Source organism: Maniola jurtina, chromosome 5 (assembly GCF_905333055.1).
Source record: "Maniola jurtina chromosome 5, ilManJurt1.1, whole genome shotgun sequence".
NCBI lineage: Eukaryota > Metazoa > Arthropoda > Insecta > Lepidoptera > Nymphalidae > Maniola > Maniola jurtina.
Window position 1 is genome coordinate 6,623,113 of NC_060033.1, and position 25,744 is coordinate 6,648,856.

General features: G+C 35.9%; 5 protein-coding genes across 10 annotated transcripts; 3 read left to right on the plus strand and 2 right to left on the minus strand.

The window, feature by feature from the left end:
* Positions 1–520: 520 nt before the first annotated feature.
* Positions 521–7,730, minus strand: LOC123865427 (armadillo repeat-containing protein 6 homolog). The gene is made up of 9 exons (XM_045906442.1): positions 7,451–7,730; positions 7,051–7,200; positions 6,592–6,809; positions 5,806–5,962; positions 5,242–5,377; positions 4,791–4,947; positions 2,565–2,658; positions 1,941–2,090; positions 521–1,777 (listed from the first exon to the last, which is right to left on the minus strand). Exons 1-9 carry the CDS (start codon positions 7,565–7,567, stop codon positions 1,562–1,564), a joined length of 1,395 nt encoding a protein of 464 aa, XP_045762398.1. The 5' UTR covers positions 7,568–7,730; the 3' UTR covers positions 521–1,561.
* LOC123865428 (tektin-3-like) lies at positions 2,774–4,086 on the plus strand. The gene has a single exon (XM_045906443.1). The coding sequence runs from the start codon at positions 2,904–2,906 to the stop codon at positions 4,080–4,082; it is 1,179 nt and encodes a 392-aa protein (XP_045762399.1). The 5' UTR covers positions 2,774–2,903; the 3' UTR covers positions 4,083–4,086.
* A 274-nt stretch (positions 7,731–8,004) lies between the features above and the next one.
* Positions 8,005–11,679, plus strand: LOC123865429 (charged multivesicular body protein 4b). Its single transcript, XM_045906444.1, has 5 exons — positions 8,005–8,351; positions 9,184–9,361; positions 9,633–9,783; positions 10,582–10,699; positions 11,276–11,679. Exons 1-5 carry the CDS (start codon positions 8,171–8,173, stop codon positions 11,311–11,313), a joined length of 666 nt encoding a protein of 221 aa, XP_045762400.1. The 5' UTR covers positions 8,005–8,170; the 3' UTR covers positions 11,314–11,679.
* A 4,716-nt stretch (positions 11,680–16,395) lies between these two features.
* Positions 16,396–17,828, plus strand: LOC123865430 (histidine-rich glycoprotein-like). Its single transcript, XM_045906446.1, has 2 exons — positions 16,396–16,555; positions 17,208–17,828. The coding sequence occupies exons 1-2, from the start codon at positions 16,538–16,540 to the stop codon at positions 17,598–17,600; spliced, it is 411 nt and encodes a 136-aa protein (XP_045762402.1). The 5' UTR covers positions 16,396–16,537; the 3' UTR covers positions 17,601–17,828.
* A 103-nt stretch (positions 17,829–17,931) lies between these two features.
* Positions 17,932–25,369, minus strand: LOC123865426 (PRKCA-binding protein). 6 transcript variants are annotated; one of them, XM_045906435.1, is made up of 12 exons: positions 25,270–25,369; positions 25,001–25,119; positions 24,659–24,709; positions 24,504–24,560; positions 24,100–24,186; positions 23,314–23,425; positions 22,871–22,999; positions 22,446–22,678; positions 22,124–22,298; positions 20,763–20,956; positions 19,243–19,395; positions 17,932–18,607 (listed from the first exon to the last, which is right to left on the minus strand). In XM_045906435.1, the coding sequence occupies exons 2-12, from the start codon at positions 25,075–25,077 to the stop codon at positions 18,130–18,132; spliced, it is 1,746 nt and encodes a 581-aa protein (XP_045762391.1). In that variant the 5' UTR covers positions 25,078–25,119; positions 25,270–25,369; the 3' UTR covers positions 17,932–18,129. The 6 variants fall into 6 exon arrangements, with proteins under 6 accessions (XP_045762391.1, XP_045762393.1, XP_045762394.1 ...); XM_045906437.1 differs by lacking the exon at positions 25,270–25,369 and adding an exon at positions 25,178–25,259; XM_045906438.1 differs by lacking the exon at positions 25,001–25,119 and having other exon boundaries at positions 25,178–25,368.
* Between the last annotated feature and the right edge of the window lie 375 nt (positions 25,370–25,744).

Sequence of the window (25,744 nt, forward strand, 5' to 3'; positions counted from 1 at the left end):
GGGGGTACGGACCTCGAGGCATGGCCTCCTTACCCGGATGAGGCGCAGGGCAACTTTGTACCCTGGTGACATCTTACAATACACTACACAGTTACACAGTATTTACAGTACAATATTATGTACCTACTTACTTCACTTACAACTTTGTAAAATTACCAACAGATGGAACTACGGTCGCGGTGTTTCTTTTGTCAAATTAACACAAAACTTACTTTTACTCGGTTTGGCAATAATATTGGTATCTTTCTCATATTATTATTATAACGCCTCTCTTATGGTATTCTTCTCTCTGGGCTGGTTTCCGCACTGAAACGTTTCCGTCTGTTGTGCGTGTGGTATTGTAACAGGACTGAATAAAACGGCTACCAAACCGTATTTTAATTAAAAAGTCACTATTGTAAGTACTTATTATTTAGTAACTGTTTTGAAAATGAATAATTGTATTGTAATATGAGTAGGTAGTTTTTTAATAATATTGGTAAAATAAAAGTACAACAGTATTTGAATATAAAAATTGTTTATTGCAATAAATAATAATATTTTTAAATGGCAGTTTTATTTTTTTATTAAATTACAGAATACAGTCAGTATTTAATTTTAAACCTTGTCGGCATATTGCACTGTTGTCATACTAACTCAACGCACCAGCTTGTCCACTGTGGATGTCCACTGAAGCAGAGCGGTTTGGAGATGTGTTCGGCGGACCAACCACATTATTATTACGTGATCAAATTAAAATGTCATGGACGTGTTTAGCAAACCAATCGGATTATTCAAGTAATAAATCTTATAACGTCATATTTTGGTCATTGAACTCGCCATCGCTACGTTTCACTTCGTCGGACAGGCACACTAACTCGTAGTGTAGCGCGGCGGAGGCGTATTTAGCTTAGTTAACCAATCAAATAAGCGGGCTCTACACTCGCGGCGCGAACGGCCGCGAATGCCCGCGACAGCTGCGAAACACGAGTTCACGCCTTCGCGTGTCGGTTTTTTGGTCCGCGACAAAGGGTTTGCGGCGCGCGAACGTGAACCATCGTCAACGTCACGAACAAGACTGAAGATTTGCGAGTGGAAGGACACAGTTCACGCGTGGATCGCAGCATGCATTCACGGCGTGAAACAACGGCGCGACTTCGCGTGCGAGTAGAGCCGGCTTTATAAATATATAGACAGACAGACAGTGTGTAGAGTGATAAACTTTAGAGGACGGATACTCTTGTGGTTTGCAGCAGAGAAAAATAGAAGGGGTGTTACTGTTAATCTAAAATCTAGAATTGTTTCCTAAAGCAAATATTTTTAAACTTCGGCCTACTCAAGAAAGCACTTCGTATGTAAACGGGCCCTGTTTTCCTATAAAATATATTAGTAATAGCAGGTATAAATACATGATAATCGCCATAATTCTTGTAATTAGCTCAATTTGTAATATTATGCCAAAACTGTATTTAGATTATTCAATCATCACATTACAGCTGTCTAATTTTAGTGTTAGGACCACGTACTAGCGAGTGGCATGTGAAAGCTTACTGTGCATAGTAATAACATTATGTAAGCACATTTACTTTTCCATCTGCACCCCTTTCCCTGTCCACTGTTCGTCTAACTTCACATCGCAATCCAAATCCCTCAACGCAGATTTGATATCGAAGCCGAAATCTTTTCCGAATTTCCCGTAGCTTTGGTTGAGCACGGCTTCGATACCCAGCTCGTGAAATTTGGGGTTGTGCTCCTTGTGCCTGGCTACCATGTTGCGGATGGCCCAACAACCGTTTTTCTGGAAAATGCAAAAAATATTTTAAGTATAGGATGTACCAGCTATACTTATCCATGTATGATAACTCTATGGTCTAGGTAAAACTAGTGTTGATTAGGCTCAAAAGGGCCAGAACCCATAGCCATAAAGCCAATTAAAAAAATAGTACAGATTATTCACGGACCTGAACACTCGCGTCATCCGCGTGCACGGTGAGGCACTCCACGATGACGTCCGCTACGCCGCTCTCCAGGAACAATCTCCCGTGCTCCACTTCGCGCAGGCTCAGCGCCGATATGCATTTTAGTATTAAAGACGCCGCTGTTGCATTGTTCTGAGTAAAAAGTGAAAAAGGATTTGAGTTTTTTTACACCTTTTTTTGGGTTCCGTACCTCAAAAAGAAAAAAGGAACCCTTATAGGATCACTTTTTGTCTGTCTCTCTGTCCGTCTGTCGTGTCGTTACTTGCCGTTAACCTAGAATAAATTAAAAATCCGAAAATCGTGAATTTGTGGTTACATAACGAAAAAAAAACTAAAATGTATTCATGACTGAATAAAGTAAAATACCGAGTTGGGTATCATATGAAAGGGCTTTACCTGCACTTTCTAAAGCAGATTTCTATTTATTTTTATGCATGATAATTTTTGATCTATCGTGTAAAATGTCGGAAAAATACCCGAATACGGAACCCTCGGTGGGGGAGTATGGCTCGTACTTGGCCGGTTTTTTTTTTGACGTAGCTCTCAAACGGACAAAAATGGTAAACCGTGTATTGGAAAAGGCTACAAGAAGAGATTGGAACTTACGGAATGTCTTCTGAGAAGGGAAACGATGATAGGCACAATCCCACTTTTGACGAGTTGCCGTTTGACGTCATCGTTGCCTGCCAACGCCGTTATACTGCGAAATGAAATCCCATTATTTGGATAAGTTAGTGGCAATAAATCAATAAGTATAAACATACATTTTGTAAAATCAATACAACATTGGAAGCCATGGAAACTAACAAATTGATTAATCGATAATCAAGTAGTCCTATCTTCAACAACTGTTGATTTGTCCCCAAATTGTTTTAAAATATATTGGCTACTTATAAAGATGGTGATTACCTCTCATTCGGTGACAGAAATTTTGGACTGACAACTATGCAAAACTGGGACAGGCACAATAGAGACGTGTTAAAAGGAGACATAATCGGTATAACCGATGACAACACGTCTATCACCAAGAACTGCATCATAAAAGTGAACCAAACTGCCTGTAATGATTTCAGTGACAGCACTGATCAGTTAAAACACAGAACACGACACATAAACTACTGGAAATCAGAGCTACACAGAGCTATTCAAGACATCGATGCTGAAATCAATATATTGGAAGCACTTCGCCAACAGCTCAAAAATGCTATGGACACGCTCAATATACCTGAATATATAACAGAAGAATGCCTCCATCAGAGAGGTAACAGAATGCAATCTGACATGGTATATGACGAACCACAAGATGAGCTATTCAAAGAATCTGTACTCATTGAAAATGTAAAGCGATTACATCGAGAAATGTTAAGAGACATAGAGAATCAAATGCAAATGAATGTGGCCGCAAAGCATGCGTTAGAACGAGACTGGAGCAACAAATATTTGGCATTTAAGTACGAAAGCCACAATTCAGATCTCGAAACTAAGTCTGATAACGTTAAAGATTCAGCCGGAGCCACTAGACTCGCTGAAGGACAATCCAACGTTCAGACGTGGGAAGAATATACGGTTACAACATTAGAACAATTTAAAACCGCTATAGACCGGTCTAAAGCGTTGAGGGAAAAAGTTGACGCAGTATTGATAAATTCTGCAAGAGATTTGCGTTCTCAAGACATAAAAGTGAATAAGGCGTTAAGCCAGAGAATAGCTCGAACTGAGCAAGTGAAAACTGAATTGGAGAATCAATTGCGATTAACCTTGGACAAGATTGTCGAGACTGAAAATATATTGGAAACGTTACACGAAGAAATGTTGAAGGTTTCGCAAAGGATTCAAGTAGCGCAAACGAGGTTGAACGTTAAAAACTGCCGACCGAACGTTGAGAGTTGTAGAGAAGGATCTTTGATAGGCTTGATCGAGGAAGTTAGGGACTTGAATGACAGTATGAGTTTGTTACAGAAGCGATCTTTAGAAATGGAGAAACTGAGAGCTGACTTGATACACGAGCGGTCAAGACTAGAAAATGAAATTATAGTCAAAAAGAAAACAATTTATATTGATAATGAAAGATGTTTGTTTCTGAGATCGCATTTTCAATCCGCTGAAAAATTGTGTGGGTTTTAGATAAGTATTTCAAGAACCAATATACCTACTGTGTTATTTACTATTAGTAAATAACTTACATAATATTGGTAATATTCTAAACTCTATCTCTAAATATTCTATTAGTAATCCAAACTTTATAAAATTGCTTGTGTGTGTTCAATATTTAATAAATAAATAAAACAAATTAATTGCATCATGTTGATTTTTTTTTAATTTGTGAGATATTGTAATGGCAGTGATCCGTTGCCTCACATCATAACTTATATCAAGCCTACAGCAGCCCACCCTATAGCTTAGATAAGAATTTTCGTGACCATTCCTTGATAGCTATTAGGAATTTTCGTTCAGTACAGTTGTTGGTCTACGGAAAGGATAAAATCCCGGTCCTACGGAACATAAGATTATCTACATCACAAATGACATCAATTCTCTCATGAAGACTAAGTGTTGGACCTATGTCCCCGCGCAAGTTTAAAATCCAGTGGTTTTCCCGTGAGAATACACACCCATGTAATGATTCCCTCCATGATGTGTCCGCCAATGGCGACAGTTTGCTAGTTTGCACTTTGCAGTATGACTGTTAGGTTGTATTTATCGGCCAAGACGGTGTGAAGCACGTCCTCGTACGCCTGCGCACACAGCGCGTGGTGCACTGATAGACTGGACATTGTTAACATCAGCTGCGAAACTATTGCTGAAGGGGAAAGAAGTGTAGGTACCACTCACAGCTTGCTGGCCTGCAGTATGACCGTCACATTGTCGTAGTTATCGGCCAGGATGGTGTAGAGCACGTCCTCGTACGCCTGCGCACACAGCTCGTGGCGCACCAGTAGAGTGGACATCGTTAACATCAGCTGTGACACAATTGGTGCTTCTGTGTTTTCTGTAGGAGAAAACCAATGCCACTGTTTTTGAAGTGAAACTTCTTTATACACGTAGAAAGAATCAGCATTGGGTTTACCGCATAAAGGTAATTTTATGAAAATGGTGGTACTCGTATGACAACGCATTATGGAACAGAAGTAATTGTGACAGATAATTGTCACTGTTTAGCCGATTGCTTTGAAGAAATTGATAAGACTGAAGGTTCTGGTGATCATAAAAAGGAATCTCGTCAAAATTAAAAAGTATAATAAACCCACTTTTTGAATTACATTAAATATTTTACCTTACCTACCTTTTAACAACTTAGTGAGTGTTTCTAACAAATTAAGGCCCAAATCTCTTGCATGTTCATGTGCCTTTCCAAACTCAACTCGAATGTCATCGTCAAGTGTAAATCTTCTTATAACTTGAAGTGTTTCACTGAGTAACTGCAATTTAAAAAAAACGGTCAAGTGCGAGTCGAACTCGGACACGAAGGGTTCCGTATCATCATATAAGAAATAACATTTTTTGTTCCCACACCTAGCCCACCATGCACTCGTGACCTCAGGGACCGCGGAACACAAGCAAGTTAATGGCGGACAACGCCATCTATGGTGTTTAGTAAAAATATTTTTGATTTTTGAATTATTAATTTACTTGTGCTATAAGACTGCTACCTGTCAAATTACATAATTCAAGTCAAGAGGAAGTACCCTATAGGCTTTGATTCTCATGGTCTTGACTCTTGACAGACAGACAGACAGACAATGAAGTGATCCTATAAGGGTTCCTTTTTTCCTTTTGAGGTAACAGAACCCTAAAAAATTGTTGTTATTTTGTGCCTAACTCTTAAAATGGGTATGTAAAGGGTTACCTTCTTATTTCTTTTCCTCATTAGTAGCTTTTTCAGGTTGTTGCTTATGTTTTTATCAAACAGTTTTTGACGATTAATTTCATGTTTAATGCAACAAACACTTATCCACTGTAAGGTTGATATTAATATTGATTCGTTTTCTATACTATCTAGTGTACTGAAAAGAAAAAATTTTTTTTTTAACTTATTTAGCAGAATATCTTCATAATATTTAATACATCTAAGTATTAACTTATATTTACAGCATTTTTATGAACGAAGTATGTTACTAAGTTAGCTTTAAAAGCACTTGAAAACCCAAATGACTTCATCAGTATGTAAACTTGGGATGACATAATTTAAATTTTAACCACTGAAATTCAACTGATTGAAGAAATATTAATTTTACTAAACTTGCCTTTTAAATATAAATCTCTAACAGTAGTATAGAAGCAGGCGTTATTTTGCAGAAGTCCATGACATACAAGGAACCAAAAGCTTAATTTGCTATAATCCGCATAATAAACATGCAGAAAAAGCCAGCCACCAAGCAAGCCACACGCACCACCACCACACAGCACCACACAAATCCCAACACCACTCGACACACTTTTCGCCCCAACACTGGAGCTTTCTCAGGAGATGTAGACCTTACAATGCCTAATTGCAAAGTCACTTTTGCACTACGAGCCTCACTGGGATACGGGCTATGGCATATGGTGAGGGCAGAGGTGGCTACAGATCATCTCCCATCGGGTTGGAGTGCACCCTGGACGAGTTTGAATGTAAATGCAATGCTAAACTTACCTTTTAATAATATTTGTGCCTCTTTCATCAAGTAAATCCGGCTGCATCTCCATCAAAGCTATTAAACTATTCAAAGTCTTCACAACTAGAGATTCATTATATTTGTTCTGTTCTTGGCTGTATACTTTGAGTTTCACTTCCAAAAGATCTATTAGAGTGTTGTAGGCACCTTCTTTACCCGCTCTCAGTCTGTGTGCTATGTCTTTATTGCATTCTGCCTAAAAGTTTCAACAAATTTTTTTTAGATATTAATAGCGAGCAGACTAGTTAGCATGTCTGATTACTGCTGTCCCTAAACATATGCATCATGAAAAATGATCAATTTTTTTTGACAAACCTATTCAATTTGTAAATTTTTTATTGTTTATTGGATAAAAATAACATTTGACTAAGATGAAAGATTTAAGCATGCAGGAAGGAGAAATTGTCAATTTTATTAATTAAATGTGTACAACATACCACCAAAATATCTAACTCTTTTATTATTAGACTGTCGTCCACATCATTTGTATTGGAAAGCTCCTTTAGTTTCTCCACAGCAGACACAACCAGGTGGTTATCACTTGAACTTAGCACTAGATCTTTGATTATGTTAGAGAGGTCCACACCCTGAAAACGGAAAATGTTTTTAATAATAAATAAAAATAAATTAACAAGTATTATATCACAACACAAGACATAATTCTCACATTATTAATCTCTGTTTAATAAGGTTTTTAGGCGGTTTTGACGGCTTGCTAAGCTTCCCGGGAACAGATATAGGATGTTTATCCCTACTAAAGATTTGCATAAATACCACCCTATTAGTTCATCTAGTGCCTTGTAAGTGCGGAAGACAAAAAAGGAAAAAAAGCTGTACCTGAGCTTCAAATTGTGCCACAGCCTCTTTAACTGCTTCTTCTGGACTCAAATCGAATTCTTCTATGTTTTCCTTAACGACTTCATCGTATGTCTCTTGAGTTATCACACGCACCATTTTCGTATTGTTACTTGTGAGTTTAAATTGAGTTAAGGATTTGGTAAAGAAATTTAGTTTTTTCAAAACAAATTGCAAGCAGCCGGGTTTTTTTATTACAGCTGTATTCACCTATTCACCACACTATTCACTTTTCAAGTTTTCAGAGATGACAGATGTTTGATATTTCATTTGACTTTGACGTCTATACAGATTTGCGAATTTTGCGTTTTAAAAGTGAGCTGATTCTTCAACAAAACGTTTCGAATTAGTTATTGTATTGTTTGGTATTTTTTATAAAGTTCGTAGAGATCTTTTTAATCTCAATACACCATGTAGTCAGTCATCTCAGTGTAGAATACTTGAAATTATATGTTTGCGATGCATCGATGGATGCACGATTGTTTTATGTTCGGAAATCCCTAGATTAGTATATTTACAATATACTCTGTGCTAGACATTGACACTGACAATTAAAGGATGACGCATACTCAAAAGTGGCGAGTAGAAAAATAATGCAATTTTTTAATATTAGCTAAAGCAAGCTAAAGAAAAACGCGTAATAAGGCGTAATCCGTAATATTAGAGGAAGTTTGTATGTTTAGGATAATCTTTTAAAGCAAAATGAGTTTTCTGGGGAAGTTATTCGGAGGGAAAAAGGAAGAAAAGGGACCTACGACACACGAAGCTATACAAAAGTTACGGGAAACTGAAGAACTATTAGTGAAAAAACAAGAGTTTCTAGAGAGGAAGATTGAAGGAGAGATACAGACAGCTAGGAAACATGGGACAAAGAACAAACGAGGTGAGCAGTTATCAAGTTAGAAGGTTTTTATTGTGATGTGTGCATAGTAGATATAAAAATTTATGCACTCTTTTGTTGACATCCTGACCTTGTAATTAAAGCGTTTCTAGATTTTTACTGTCCTGATTCAGTAAATATTCCTTATTAAGAAGTTACACACCTAATTGTATTAATTTCTTAAGAAATGTTTATTTTCTATTAAGTAATTTAATCATTAGCATGACTCATTTGTCAAAGTAGCTGGTCTTTAATCTGAATGTGTTGAAATTGTTACCATCTTGTTAGGAGTGCTGTTATAATGGAAATATCTAACTACAATTTCTTAAACAATGAATATCAAAGCAGCACAAACTGCCAGGTCTAGACTTGAGATTTTGCATGAAATTGAAATACTAAAATCTATTATCAAACTTAAATTATGTTGATACTACTTGTAAAACTGAAGCTTGATTCCACAAATGGTCTTTCATCATCATTGTCATCAACCCATCACAGGCCCACTACTGAGCACGGGTCTCTCATCAGAATGAGAAGGGATTGGGCCAAGAACTACCACATTGGCCAAGTGCAAATTGGCAGACTTCACAAACCTTCTTAAGAACTTTATGGAAATCTCTTAGACATGCAGATTCCCCTCACAATGTTTTTTTTTTTTTCACTATAAAAGTTAGTGATACTTACTTAATTGTTCTAGAATGTGCATAATTGAAAAGTTGGGTACTTGCCCAGAATTGAACCCTAACCTTTCCAAACAGGAGGCAGATATCTTAACCACTAGGCTATCACCAATGTCCATGTCTTTAGATCAATCTTTTAAAATCCAACGTTTCAGCTGCGATTGCTGCACTTAAACGCAAGAAGCGATATGAGAAACAACTCAACCAGATTGATGGCACACTCACACAGATTGAGGCCCAGAGGGAAGCCCTGGAGGGTGCAAACACTAACGCGCAGGTGCTCAATACAATGAGGGATGCAGCAAACGCCATGAAACTGGCTCACAAGGACATGTTAGTAATATTTTTATTTACTACCAAGAAAAGCAGGTCTTATATTTGCACGGATTATCTTCCTCAATGTGGAAGAGGATATCACTATTTTTAGACCTGTCAATTTAGTTTAGGTGTTGAATTATGACAACCTCTATGGTTGTGGAAAAGAGAAAGTGGTGATTATCATTAATATCTTAGTAAGAAATACTAGTACTTAAAATTAACTAGTTATTCATAAGGATAAGTCTTATATAACAAGTTGACTAATGCTTTTTTTCTGTTCTTCCAGAGACGTAGACAAAGTGCACGATATCATGGATGATATTGCTGAGCAGCACGACATATCGCGCGAGATTACCGACGCAATCAGCAACAATGTGGCCTTCCCCAACGACATCGACGAGGATGAACTGGAGAGGGAACTCGAGGAGTTGGAACAGGTTCATATTCTAAGCACAAATCTTTTTTCTTTTCTTCTTTCTGGGCTGGTTTCCTCACTTAAACGTTTCCGTCTGATGTACGTGCGTTGCCCCTCCCCGCCGAAGTCTTCACTCCAGCCATCCAAGCTCGCTCCAGAAACGAAGTAGACCGCCCAGGTTGCCGAGGGCTCGAAGCACAAATGTTTTATATGTCAAAATGTCTAGGGTCTTAAAGATTAAGTACATAACTGTTGTTTGAATATTAGTGACATGCCTTTGAAAGTTCAAGATAATCTTAAGTATTGAGAGAATTTCTGATGTGATCGGCAACAATATGACCCTTGAGGGAATAACTCAAGGAGTTGAAGCATCATCCCTGATTGTTTCTATCCTTTGCAATGTTAAAAACTTTGGTGTACTTTCTGTCTCTCTGCATTATATTCCTTATTTCTAAGGATTATGACTCCTTTTCCATTAATCACATTGGGAAGGCTTTTCTTGGGACGATAATGTGGTGGATTCTCCACCTTCTGCATACCACATTAGTGTATTTATTGTTTAAATATAAAATGTAAATAGAAACTTACTTCAGCGCTACACCACTTTATGCTTGCTTGGTGTAAAAATGGAACAAATCATCAGGATTATTTGTACGGATTATTCCTGATGAGTATTAAATATTTGCATGCTTATGAAGTAGAATATGAAGGTCGCTACTTAGTTACAATTTTGAACTTAACAACTGATATTCAGCAAACAAATAAATTTCATTTCATTTCAAAAGAAAATCAAGAAAGACTAATGTTTTTGTCTCCACAGGAGGAACTGGACAAGGAGATGATCGGGATCAGTGTGCCTGCAGACAACCTGCCAGACGTGCCGGCCACTGAGCCGGTGCCAGCCAAGGCTAAACCCAGCAAGGAAAAGGAAGATGATGGTGAGATATTTAATTACACATACAGTCAGTCTGGGCTGAGTAATCTTGCAAGGTCACAGAGGCAAGTCAGGGAGAGATCATACCAAACATCCAGAAATTGATACAATAAACTTAAATTATTTTTGCTTTGTAGTGGATCAATCGTTCTATTATACAATCAATCAATTTATTTATTTGCTGATACAGGTCATTTTACACACGTACTGGCACTTTACAGTACACCTGTAAAGTCCGCAACATCAAGGGTGTTATCTCTTATGTATTTACACTGTGTGTAATATATTGTAAACCAGAACGTGATTAAGAAGAGAACGTGTTTAGTTGTGTCGATGGATTGTCCATGCAGATGTTATGGCACTCTCCACACTTTCATACAACACATTGTAGGAAATTGTAGCACTTCTTTTGTCAATGGACTTTCAGACCAATAAGTTACAAATGATCTCAGTTCACTTCACATAAATATTGGTGTTGGATATTGTAAATTAATCTAAGTTAGCACGCTTCAATTTGCATTGTCACTTATCACCATGTGATTGCAATCAAATATTTAAAATTTTTTACTTTTTTTTTCAGATGAGGATTTCAAACTGCTCAAATCGTGGGCCACATAGACACATCTCATATAAGCTGTTGTTCGTGATATTTTCAGCTATACATGCATTCATAAATCTGAATAATCTATCTATTTATATTAAGCAACATTGTTTTTCTTTTATATAAAACATTTAACCTATGTACGGGATTAGTCAGATTGGTTTAAGCTTTATCTATTTTCTTCTACAGTGACATGCTCTTACATTAATTTTATTGCTGTTTTCAATTTTATTTTCCTATTTTTTATACACTAACAAATCATTTAAAATTTCAGGGTTAATTTTTATACTTTTTTTGTTGTATTTTTTTGATATTACAACTCAAACTGTGACTGAAAAGTTAAGTTAACGCCATTAACCAATAAAAGTATCTATATTATTATCTATTATCTTTTTTTTTTTCAAAATTAATCTGGTTCAAATATCATTTTCTTTTTTGTAACCAAAAGTTTTTAGGTTGTCTCATCTTTAATCAGCTCATCATTTATCATTATTAAAGTAATAACATTAACGTCACGCAATCTAATTAGCTTTGTTTAACATTCGCCTTAAATGTTTTTGAACTTAAAAATCCTTGACAAACAACTTTAAAATCTTTTAAAGTTTCGGTTACATGTTTTTTCTTTAGACTGATTATGATTTTTATTATAACAATGTTTGTTGAATTAATAATGTAATAATAATAAAAGAATGTTAAAATAATGTAATAGTACAGCTTCTTAACTCGAAATATGGTCCCATCTGAAAGAAAGCATGAAATTTGGCAGCTTTTGCAGCTCTAGAGTCTAGCTTAATACAGCTGGAGGTAACAATAAAACAGGTTTCAAATGGACATTATTATGGCTAACCATTGGGATTGCAAGTATGCTATCTGGTGTGATCTATCTGTGGCTATTCTGAACGTTTCATTATATGGTATTTATAATAGAAAAAAAAAAGATATGTAAGTACGCCAACCATAGACCACAGTTCGTCACGTTCGTCAACTCGTTCTTTGCACGCTAGCGAGCAAAATTACCACTTTCCACGCAGATTTCAAAGGGCAAAGGAATCCTTACGGAACTTGTAAGATGAAAAAATATTTTCTCGGCGTGTTTCTACCTCAAAGCATATAATATTATGTAAAAGATATATGTGTGCCAAGTTTCTTTTTTTCTTCCGGACGGGACCGTAATTCAATTATTTGTAAGCTAAAGAGCCGTACTATAAGCTCTGCCTAAAATCGAAATTGGTTGATTGTCGTCAAATTTTGCAGGGGTGCTGGACGTCAACCTTTAAAATTAAATTAGTGATTTCAAGGATTTATATTTTCAATTACTAAATTGTAGACTAAATATTGATAGCGTTAACGAATTTGAATGATTAAGGTCGGTGACCGGTGTACAATATGCAAAATAATCGTAACGTATTTTAACGTAAAAAATTCCTGTAATTCGTATCGTAATTTTTTTATAAACATGTGAAAATATAATATAACTTGCATCAAATCAGGATGATCTAATGTGTTGCGTTAATCTGTAAGTATATGGCTAGGGCGTAAATTTTGAGAAAGGATTCGCCATATTTGCTCTGTGTCAATTGTCATGACAAAAGTACATTTTACCGTATTAAATGATACTTTTGACCTGATAGTTTGTATATGATGTAAGTCGTAGACGTAAAACTTTGAGCGCTTGGACGTCCAATAGATATCTGGCAAGCCGCGTCCGTTCTGTCAATCGCGGCTTAAGGCCGGCGCACATATGGCGGCGCGCAGCGCAGAGCATGCCCGCGAAGTTTTCTAATCGCGTGACACATTACGCGAATTTCTACCAGAGAATGCGCGAGCACGCGCGGATGCACAATTGATTTTAGATATTATTTCAATGAGGACAATGTCGATAATATATTTTGACTATGAAAAATGCTCTGCGCTACGCTCCGCTATATGAGCACCGGCCCTTACGGTCCGATAGTTTGTTTCAGCCTTTACGTCTTAGGTCTTACGTTTAACATTAAGCATTATAATGCAAAGAAGCAAACCCGTTTTAAAAAGCCTTCGATTGTTGCTTAATTTTAGTGGGCAATATAGTCATGCCAGCTATCGGTTAAAATCGCTTGAAACTTTATCAATTTAAAATGTAATGAATAATATAAGTAAAAAGGTATACCAACTATTTAAATACAATTATAACGCGCGTTGTATTATTTAATGCCAGAAAAAATCTTAATGCGCTCTTATCTTCTGTAGAAATATTTAGTTTTACTTATTTTGTCGCACACGGTTTAAGTTATGCAAAGGACATCGATGGAATGTTTATACACCTAGGTCGTAATGTAAAAAAATTAAAAAAAAATGTATTTTTTTCTAGGCTTAGAGTAAGGCTGTTTTTAACAAATTCGCTGTCCACTGAAACGTAACTTAAGCGAATAATCTAATATCAAATAGGCAGTGTCTTGCCGGTCACAAATGGTCGTTTATAAAAAGAATATCCTGCTACTTGCCAGTGGCGTGCATAGGGTTTAAAGCCAGGGTAAGCATTAAGGTATGAACTTATTTCCTGGCAGGTCATAATGGAAAATAAGCATTGATGTATTACAACTAGGGCAGGCAGTACTTTTATACCTCTATGAGCTGCACGCCACTGCTACTTGTTAGCTATTAAGTGACTGATTGATTTTTAATTGGGTACGCCAAAAGACTCGCTCTATCGTTCCTTGATTCGACTCACCTTCTCACTTCTGGCTTCGCGCTTTACAAAACACTAACGATAGGACAGACACGACTGCATAGAGTCATTAGATTTCGTTCTAGGCTACTTAGTTAAAAGTTTCTCCGTACACCAAAAGCGTACCTACACACTCCAATTCAAAGTTGTAGGTACCTTATCAGATTGCGTCGTGAAACAAAGCTAATAACTTTACTATATATCGTTTCAACGAATAGTTCCTATGGCGTTATGTTGGCTCCCCTGGTTTATTTTCATTTGATTTTAATGAATGAATGAAATGAAAATAAACAAAATCTGCATTTTGTTTATTACAGGTGAGCCAACATAACGCCATAGGAACTATTCGTTGAAACGATCTATAGTACCTTTATAGTAATTTTTTTAAACGACAACTTGTGGCCGTCTAGACACTGAATTGCAGTTTCACTTTTCCTTCCATCAGAGTTTGTTTTGAAGTTACGTTTTAATGGAATTTATGTATTGAAATGTTACTTTTTTAAGCTGTACTAATTTGTGCATATGGTTCCATAATATATTTTATTTAAACATAATATTTCATTTGAAAAGCAATCGCTTAAAGCCATAAAGTATGCTTTTATAAGATCCATAATATTATCTCTATCAATAAAGTAGAACATCACAATGTTAACTGACTGACTGACTGACATTAACGTACTTATAGCCTAAACCGTTGGGTTTGGAAACTTGAGATTTTGCATGTAGATTTCCTCTGTAACATAGACCCCTAAGAAATAATTTTTAGAACTAACACCTGAGCGAAGCTGGGGTAAGTTAGCTTGTGAAAAATTAAGACGTACTTAACAGGACTCTCTCTGTCACTCGCTTCATACAATCGTAGTTCCAATTTCATTTGAATATTAAGTAACCAAAGTCCATGAAATTTTGCAGACATATTCTAGAAACTAATATCTGTGTCTGTGGTGTTTTAGATTTTTCTAAAAATATGTAGTTTTAAAATTACAGGGGCTCAAAGATTTGTATGTAAACTTTTAAGATCGCGTAACTTTGAAACCGAATATTTTAACAGAAATCTGGAAAACCACAGGCATTCTAGAATATGTCTGCAAAATTTCATGGACTTTGGTTGCTTAATATTAAAATGAAATTGGAACTACGTTTGTATGAAGCGAGTGACGGAGAGAGCCCTCTTAACGCTCCTATTTATAATATAATATATATAGCTCTCCCAAAAGAAATACTTTGTGGCTTTTGATGTTGTTTCTTTTTAATTCCTCTACCATTTTCCCATCATTTTGTCTAAAGAGATATTCCTTACTCTGACTAGGTACTTACCTACTTAAGTACCTATTAGGTAGGTACTTAAAAAAAAGCGCGTATTTTATTGAAATTAAAGAATGAAGTTAAATTATTTTTTTCTACTAGGTAAATAAACTTAATCACTCAATTTGTGGTACGTTCGGACCTACCTACTAATTAGTTATGATTCTGGTTCACGGTTAATTATCTATATTCGCTGCTAATTAATTACTGTAGCGATAGTATCGAACTTTACCAACTAAACTATTGCTAGATCCTTTCCGATTGCAACAACATATCCGTGTACCTACTATTATTGTATAATTGTTATGTAATTACGTAAATTGAAGTAAATACAGTCTTGATTTATCCAAATACCGTCAGACGACTTTAAACACTACAGAGATTAGTTTAAGGGCTATTTTAGTAGCGTTTCTTTTATAGAGGTTTGCATGTCAAAGGTGTATAAGTACAAACTGATTTTCATATTTTTAATGATTGGGATGCGCGAAACAGCACTAACCTCGCGAGCAGAATTTCGATGTACCGGTGACTTTCCCTTGCGGGTGTATTCTGGATTCCTTAAGTATAATTATACTAGCTGATGCCCGCGACTACGTTCCCGTGGATATAGTTTTTAAAATCCCGTGGAAATCTATTGATTTTCCGGGATAAAAAGTAGCCTGTGTGTTAATCCAGGGTAAAATCTGTTTCAATTCCAAGTTTCAGCCAAATCCGTCCAGTAGTTTTTGGGTGAAGGTGTAACAAACATCCATACATACATACAAACTTTTTCGTTATAACATTCGTAGGGGTACTGCATAATTAAATTGAAGTTCGTACCAAATAATTTTGTGACTCTAAATTACCTTTAGAAATATGACCTTGTGAATATTTGATAGTGATAATTGGACACTATATCAATCTGAGCGAAAACAAAAATTTTACCAGCTTTATACTTATTATAATATAATTTATAACAATAATATTATGTATTTAGTCTAAAATCTAAATACCTTTTTTGTAAAAGTAGGTAATTAACGTTTAGTACAAACTATAAGTATCTAAATAATATATATAATATATAGTATCTAAATAACATTTTATATCGCAAAAAAGCGATATGGAAACGACCTTACCAGAGTAAGGCCGCGGCGCCCTTATTAACATAGGTAACCAACTTTATATTAGGAGCCTATGATTTGGCTCGCCAGTTCACTGTTTACTGTTTAACATATCACACACCTGACACCATGAAGGCTTACATATTAGTGAGTACCTACTTTCAAATATTACATTTTTATTACGAGAAATAATAGGCATCCTTTACAGTAAATCGTCGTAAATTATTATTTTAAGTGATAATTACCTATCTTTAAACTAAACGCATGCCCCAGAAACGAGATCATAAAAACAGGTGTGCCTGGGAGTCGAACCCGCGACCAAATGTGTTTACTATTTGTCATACTTACCTAAAAACACCTATTTTATGCCTTTCTCCAGAATGAAAGCTCTCTAAATATATTCCATCAAAATCGGTTCAGCGGTTTAGTTGTGCAACGTTAAACAGGTAGGTAACTAAGGTACTAATGCATTTTAATATACAGAAGGCCCTAGGATAAGTCCCTTCATCACACTTCACACTAATATTATAAAGGCGAAAGTTTATATGTGTGTGTGTGTGTGTGTGTATGTTTGTTACTCCTTCACGCAAAAACTACTAGACGGATTGGGCTGAAATTTAGAATGGAGATAGATTATAGTCTGGATTAACACACACGCTACTTTTTATCCCGGAAAATCAATGAGTTTCCACGGGATTTTTAAAAACCTATATCCACGGGAACGAAGTCGCGGGCATCATCTAGTAAGTGCATAATCCTCGGTTTCTTTGCCCTAAAGCATTTGCTTGCCATTTTTCAGTTAACGCTGCTCGTCGTGCAAATTACAACGGCGACGCTCACCATAGACAAAATCACAGAAAAAGTTCACGCTGGCCTCAAAATCTTAAAAGATAAAGCGGTACACAAGCTCCACAGGCTGAAGCACGAATTCGACGTGAAGAAACTGCATCAGCTGGACGTCCTGCATCTGCGGCCTTACGCTCCCAAACATTTTGTCCACGAGCACTACTCGAAGAAAACTCCTTTAGTGATCGATCATCACCAGATTGAAAGGTTGAAGCATCATTTCGAGCCCCATCACAAACCTGTTCACTTCCATCACATAGAACCCATTAAGCCCCTTCCCCATTTTGAACACCATAAGCCAGTACATTTTCAACATTATCAGCATTTTGAACATTTAAAAGTATAATTTCCAGACGTCTGTTTCCTTTAGAATATAAGAACTTCATAAAGAACACCGTCTATGTGGTGGTGGTGTTAATATTCTAATAAGAAGTTTTGTATAATGTGAAGGAACTTTTACGGCTCGTGGGATTTATATCTGCGATATCAAATTGGTGTGCCCAATCGGCGGTTATTGTGTTATTTTTTGTTTTTATGCTATACTGCCTTATTTATCGCTAATTCGGTGTGAACGTGAATAAATAGATATTCGTAAGTACAAAATGGATGACGTGGATTTTTTTTTTGTGATTAATTAATGTTTATACTTAAAACTATTTTAAATAAAAAGCCTTATGTAAAATAGAAAGTATTTTATTTGAAAATATTTAGATTACAATATTTAATAAGATATAACATGAACATTATAAGTGAAAATACTGTAAAGGTCTGAAGTAGGTAGGTATAACATAATAACATAACCTATAGGTACCTATTTTCTTTTTTTTTTTAATTAAGAGAAGGATAATTTTCTTATGAAACTATTTAATTTTTCGTCAATTTCCAACGCTCAAATCATTAAGTAACTTATCAAAAACATCGTCAGTCATATCGGAATTGTTTTTTGGAAGAAATTCGTCTAAAAGTCCATTCTGGAAATCTCCAAAATCATCCGCACGAGTGTCGACTAGTCCTAATTCCGTCAACAGTGTCAAGTTGTCACTGTCACTTCTGACATTGAGGTTGCTGTCACTGTCAAGAGCTAGAGCTGTCAGTCCCGGCAGCAATTGTTCTGATGAGTCTGTTTCATCTTTGTCTTTAGTTTGTCGTCGGTTGGTGCCCTTGGTTTCTTTGCTTTCTTCGTCCGATAAATCGTGGTATTCTTGTATTTCTTTGGCAAATTCTATATCTTCGTCATCATCTTGACTGTCCTGTATAATCTGTTCTGTAGATTTATACTGGAACGCGTTTTGTGAAAGATCAACTTCAACAGGGAAAAGGGAAGAGTTCTCTTTTAGATGTTCTACCGTCTCGCTGAAATTAAGAAATCCAAATTAGAATAATACCTTACATCTAAGGTAGGTAATAAATCCGGTTCGAATGACCAACGAAAATTATTTTTCGTTATAGCTAGATGATCTTTGTTAAAATATAATGCGTTTCAACGTTAAATAGCATCTGCATAGGTAGGTACCAGAAATGTCAAACAAATTGAGATTATTTTATTATTTTTGCGTATTCAAATTCAAATTCAAAATGTTTTTATTCAATTAAACTTTTAAAAGTGCTTTTGAATCGTCAAAAAAATCTACCACTGGCTCGGAATGTCGTTCCTACCGAGAAGAACCAGCAAGAAACTCGGCGGTTGCTCTTTTGAAGTACATATTCAATTTACAATAATATTATTTTATACGTACCTACCTACCTGCCTAATGGTTGTATTTTTGTAGGATTTCTATAAAAATAAAAACTAGCTAAAATACACGAATGAAGTGGCAAAACTTGTTGCAAGTATCTAGGTACCTAGTAAAAGTTTGATAGGTAGGTAGGTACCTACATTCTTAACTTCTAGTGTTACGAAGTACCTTGTTAATGGTTTTTACATTTGAAACGTACAATATGATAGGTTTAAAGAGGCAGCGTTATAATGAAGTTAATGAAAAACTAACTTGAGATAAACAGCCAATCCCTGTATGAATCTTCGTAGTTGATAAGCGACGTCTTGCGTCTTTTTATTGTCCAACAATTCTAACTTCACTAAAACATCTGACCTTAGTCTAGCAAATCTGTTTCTAGCTTCTTGTCGGCAACGCAAAATTAACCTGAAAATTTTAAAAGAAACTAGTTTGAAAATAAAATATAATTCACAATTATGTATGATGTTTTTTGACGTACTCCATGGCACAGTGGTGAGTGTTGTGGTCTTTATAAATGGGAAGTTTCGGGTTCGATTCTCAGCGGGGTCAATTCAGGAATATAATAATTTCTAAATTGTCTCTGGTCTGGTCTACCCCGCAGCCTCCCGCGGCTTCGGTCGTGGCTAAATTGCTACCCTACCGAAAGGCCGTGCCGCCAAGCATTTTGCGTTCCGATACGATGCCGTGTAGAATAAGGGGTAACTTAATTTATTTTTAACTTTTTAACTACAATTTTGGTACATGAAAAATAAAAATAAGTATGGGTTTTAGTAAAAACTGGTATACCTCTTCCAAGTTAGCCCGCTTCCATCTTAGACTGCATCATCATTTAACACTAGGTGACATCGCAGTCAAGGGCTTACTTGTAATAGAATACAAGTGTAAATTAAAAAATTATAACACCCCCGACAAGTGAAGGTTACAGTAACTAGAAAAGAGCTGATAACTTTCAAACGGCCGAACCGATTTTCTTGGATTATATTAGCTAAGAACACTCGATCGATCAAGCCACCTATCAAACTAAATAAAAACAAAAACTAAATTAAAATCGGTTCGTTAGTTTAGGAGCTACGATGCTACAGACAGATACACACGTCAAACTTATAACACCTTTCTTTTTGGGTGTTAAAAATGGGTAGGTAGTAAAATAATTAAATACGTGCATTTTATAAAGCGCTACAATAAAACAGTGAGTTGCGTAATTGACGGCAAATTCACGAATAATGCATCGACAACCGACAAATTGCCTAATAGGTAATCTGACGGCCAAATAACTGAACGTCATTTATTTTTTAAGGTTACGTTCAAATTACGTACCTAGCTAGTTTTAATATTTTGCCGTATGGACAAAATAAAAATATTAACAAAAGCATCAATAGGTAGGACTATGAAAGGCAACCTTTTCTTTTATAATGTCTTTTTTCCTTTGAGCGTGAGACCAACACTTTCACACAAGGGGCTCTTTCAACTCTTTGCCTTTCGGAGACAACTCAGCTGGATACAAGCGTCACGACTCACGAGACTGGATTGATTGAGGCAATATCTGAGGCTGATATCTGAGGCACTATGACTTTGCTCAGACTTAAGACACTGTTAAAATGAGACAGCGTTATACCGTTGGCATAAATCTGTCTCGTTTTATCTCAAACTTAAATCTGAGCAAAGTCAAAGAGCGCTCTATAGGTATATTTCAATCTAAGTCCCTGGATCTATGCCCAGTAGGTATTGAAATGCCTTAGGTGAAACAATGAAGACCGGGATGTAAAAGATACCTGTATTCATAATTCCCAGTTTCAACTCTATACAAGGGTTCTTGCAACGCGTTGTAGCCATACTCCTCGTCATCCATCTCTTTAACTTTGAGACAATAGGACAGATATTCGAACTTTGTATCGGCGTATTTCCGGATCGTTAGTTTCGTGTCTGGTATTGCTTTGTGAAGATATGTGCCCATATCCGCTAAAATCTAGAAAATTAGATTTTTGTATATACTTATAAATAATTTCACAGAAAAGTAGTGTAAACAACATTAGGACTTCGTCTGCGATGGCGTTTGCTGGCGCGCGTGCTTTGCTTGTTTGGAGTGCTTTTTTTTTTGTTAAGAGTGGCTGGTTTTTGTGTTAGTTGGTGTTTTTTGGTGGTGGAACTGACTGGGAAGCGCTCTAAAGGGGCGCCGCGCGTATGTCGGCGGGCGCCGACGCAGACGGAGTCCATACTTGTATAAATTCAATAACTTGAAAATATCACAAACTTGACATTGGCTAATCAGAGTAAAGCCAGATTTAAAGAAAAAAAAAAAAAAAAACAACATTACTTTTAATTTTTCCTGAAATCTCTTGAAACCCTATTAGTAGAGTTATTGTTAAATTCTTGCTATCATTCCAACACGATCTCGCACACCAATTCGCAATAAAATTCCTTGACATGTTAGGTGAGTGATAACTGATAAGTGATAACAGACCAGCCAGAAGGAATTAGTGCTGATTTTGACATTTGACTTTAAACTGCAATGGAGCCTTATTTGCAGTCAAATTCAGATTCAAAATGTTTTTATTCAATTAGACTTTTGTAAGTACTTTTGAATCGTCAAAAGCATCTAAAACTGGTTCGAAATGCCTTTCCTACCGAGAAGAACCAGTAAAAACTCGGCGTTAAAAAAATCGTGGACACAAGTAAAATGAGCTGCGAACGCGAAACAGCCGCAGCGTGTTCAGCTTTTCCCACATTTACGAATGCATTTTTAACCGACTTCAAAAAAGGTGGGGGTTCTCAATTCGTCGGAAGATGGAGAACAGAACTCTTCAATGGATAGGAGCAAATTGCTCGCGATCAGGGTAATAGCTTAGTGCACAGTAGGGTTTTAACTGGGTATAGCATATTATAGTACAGTGGGGCCACTAAAAATTTCAAAAGAAAAATAAAATCGACTTCAAAAACCACAAACACTAAAAAGTAAAAATAATTTTGTTTAGCTACACGTGTAATTTACCTAGGTATGAAGTCGGGCGAGCTTCACACTTGGATTTCTAATTTTGTTACTATGCTCGCTTCATACTTAGGCACATTACACGTGTAGCTAAACAAAATTACTAGCGTAGTGAACATGCGTGTGTTCATGTTCATTTACACTTACTGGTTTGAGGGTCTTCAACATTTTGATTCCATCCCGCTCCAGCAATCTGTGGTATTGTCCAAATCTGGTGAACGCTTCAGATGCTCTTGCTTGGGGCTCCCTCACACCGATAGCCGCGAATATATCGCCCAGGGACTTATAGGTTTGGAGAAGGTCGAAATATGACTTGAGCATTCTGAAAGAGTTATTAGGTCTCTAAGTTACCAAGTCTTAGCTACGGCATATTATTATTACTAAATGAAATGCTTGACAACAGCTTGATTCAAATAGAAAACGTATGGTATTTTTCTTTCACAAGGGCAAATATGTATGGAACTCTGACCTTTTCGCGTGTTCCACCAATCTTTTATACGTATTCTCAGTTTCTCTCATTTCGTTTAATTTCGCGACTAATGTGTCATTGCATAAGATAGCTCTAGATAGGCCCAGGGCATCCGCAGTGCCTGTTGACATGTTCTCTACCAGTCTATGTTTCATCTTCTTCATTATGATGTCTAACGATTTTCCTTGTTTTGGGTCCGCATGAAGTTTGTTGTAGTTAATTGTCACTGTGTCCTGAAAAAACATCGAATCCAATAATTATTGCTTTAAATGTCTCTAAAAATCATGTCATCGACATACGCCATTCCTATTGAATTAAAACTCTTATACGGGCAGAGGTTACATAGGAGGGTAAGGTAATTTACCAACTTTCAAGCAATAAAAATATACCTAATATAATAATTAAGTATTATTATTATTGTTTACCTTAGCTGCTTGTATCATCTTAGCAACTTCGACTTTGGTCTTTCCCTTTACAGTTTGTCCATTAACACCCACAAGCTCGTCTCCACTCTGAAGTGTTCCATCTTTGGCCGCCGGTGTATTGTCAAATATCTGGAAATGTTCTGATGGTTCAATATATTTTGTCAGAATTTTTTCATTTTTTTCTCATAAACAACATAATGAATATTTCATTTTATATTTTTACTAACAGAATTTATAGAACTACCTACTAGATATTATAGAACTATAGGTAGAATATAGAGCCGACCACACACAATTTCGAAGCCCTATAGGTACCTACCTCCAAATGACGAAAATCTACATAAACAATACCATGTCGTTGCCGATTAGGTAGGTGCATGAAACTTGAACATTTCAGAACAAAAGCTAAGATTGATTTTCGTACTTTTTGGATACGTATTTACCTGTACGATGTATAGGCAAGGACATAGAGGCGCTCCCCCTCCAATGCTGATCCCTATGAGATTTTTCTCATCTTTGTTCAGCACTACGTTTCCTGACGTCACTGTCATACCCCTAAAAATATTGAAACATTAAGTACTTATACCTACCTAATGAGCCTAATTACCTAAAAAAAACATTTTTATGTGTTTTTATGAAATATTATGATTTTTTCATTGCCTTCGTTATAAAAGTACTGTAATATGCTTACTCAGCTTCTATTTATCGCGCAAAATGAAAAAGAGGTAACTTCTACTGGAACTACGATCTTTGGCCGACGATGCCTGTTATTTTTCCTCATCAGATTTTTCATTTTCTAGGATCTTAATTACCATCCAAAGAACAAATGCAGATGGGTACGCGTGGTGGTGCTGGCTGGTGCGTGGGTATTTCTTGCTTTTCCTGCATGAGTGGAAGGGCAGGTGGTGCGTAGCGCATTCCGAGATGCTCTATTATTAGAGGACCTTATTTCTAGCCTATTGATTATTTCTAGGAAGCTAATGAAAAGGTAAAAGAAAACTCATGAGCGATTCCACTATTTATTGATTTAAGTTTAACACAGCCAAGAAATCACACATTAAAACATTAGCGCGCTAATAATAATAGAACTGCTAGAATATAAAGGGAATATCAGATTGTAGGGATCTAATAGTAAGTATCTAGCTGATGAATTAAAACAAATTGTCTAGAAATATTATAGCCACACAGGTAATCGTCTATGGTTCACACTTCACACTATACCTACTCACATCAGATTCTGATGCTGTATCATGTATCTCTCCCGTCTCAAATCGTTGAAAATACAGTCTGGGTTTTCGAGTACTTCCTGTATTTTTCTGGAAATCAGTCAAAAAGTTAATTTAGTCAGCCCTACCTAGTAAACAACGTACATAATTCAACAAATAACTCAAATCCCAATTTTTATTAAGTAACTAATACAATCACTAAAATACAGATTAGGCCAGCTGATCACAGACATGAGTGAAACTTCTCAATCCAAAATCCAAAGAGCAAGATATTGTAGAACTTAAATATAAGTATAACTTAAGAAATAATAGGAAAATTGTTCTAAAATATTTTTTTGCAGTTGATTCAATTTAAGGTGTCATTATGGTGTCACTTAATTAAGTTTTATAGAAAATATTGTACTTACTCAACGAGAATAGCATCAGATTCAATCTTGTCATTTTCTTCCATATTAATGAGGGCACTGAACATAAGTTATTTAAAGATTTTTACTAAGTATACTTAGTTAAAGGTATTTTTAATTAAATTACATATCAATTTTCGTGAATTTTACTTACTTACCTTTCGTTTATGGATACCAAAGTAGTTTTAAGATTTCCAGGATTGGTATCGCTTGACAAAAAATAAATTAAAACATGAAACAAAATTAACATCTAGTAGGTAGAATTTGAATAAATTAAATAGAGCTTTCATATTACTTATTCAGGTACCTAATCAATACTCAATTTTTTTTAAACAGTTAAGTATAGGTACCATCTAGATACTTATCATGAAAAATTTGAAATATTCGTGTAGTTTATGAACATAAATGAAGTCGTTATGAGTTTAATTCTTTGCTAGTAGGTATTAATTACCTAATCAGAAAAAAAATTAGTAAAATAAAAAGCATGAAATAATAATTACATTCTATCTTCAAACATGGACATAGTGCGTTGCGGGTAAACCCTGGGATCAGTAAAGGAATCGCCTCTTTGGTACATAACTTGCACACAACACAACAAAACCGAACTCAAATGATAACACTGAAAACAAAAGGATGTTACTGATAAACACTGATATTACAATTGTAAATGAACATACATTTTATCCTCCTCAAAGAAGTAATCATCATCATATTCTTGCATCATTTTGGGAGTTATAATTCAATTAATCTCTAAATAAATCCACATTACCAAATCACCAAAGAAAATATTCAATATCGTCTGGAAAAATTATTGATTTTCACGTTCGTATTTACGTGGGAGTTGTGTCACGTTCTGTCGGTAAAACAGTACGCTTGACCTGACAGGCGACCAATCAGAATGAAACGTCAAACGTGTTTCCCGCTTTTTCCTATAGAGCGAGCGGCAGCCGGCAAGTCGCACTTCCGCTTCCGTGTAGATAACTTTGTTTATTCATGAAATTAATTATAATACTCTTTTTTAACCCCCGACCCAAAAAGAGGGGTGTTATAAGTTTGACGTGTGTATCTGTGTATCTGTGTATCTGTGTATCTGTGTATCTGTGTATCTGTGTATCTGTGTATCTGTGTATCTGTCTGTGGCCTCGTAGCGCCTAAACGAATGAACCGATTTTAATTTAGTTTTTTTTGTTTGAAAGGTGGCTTGATCGAGAGTGTTCTTAGCTATAATCCAAAAAAATTGGTTC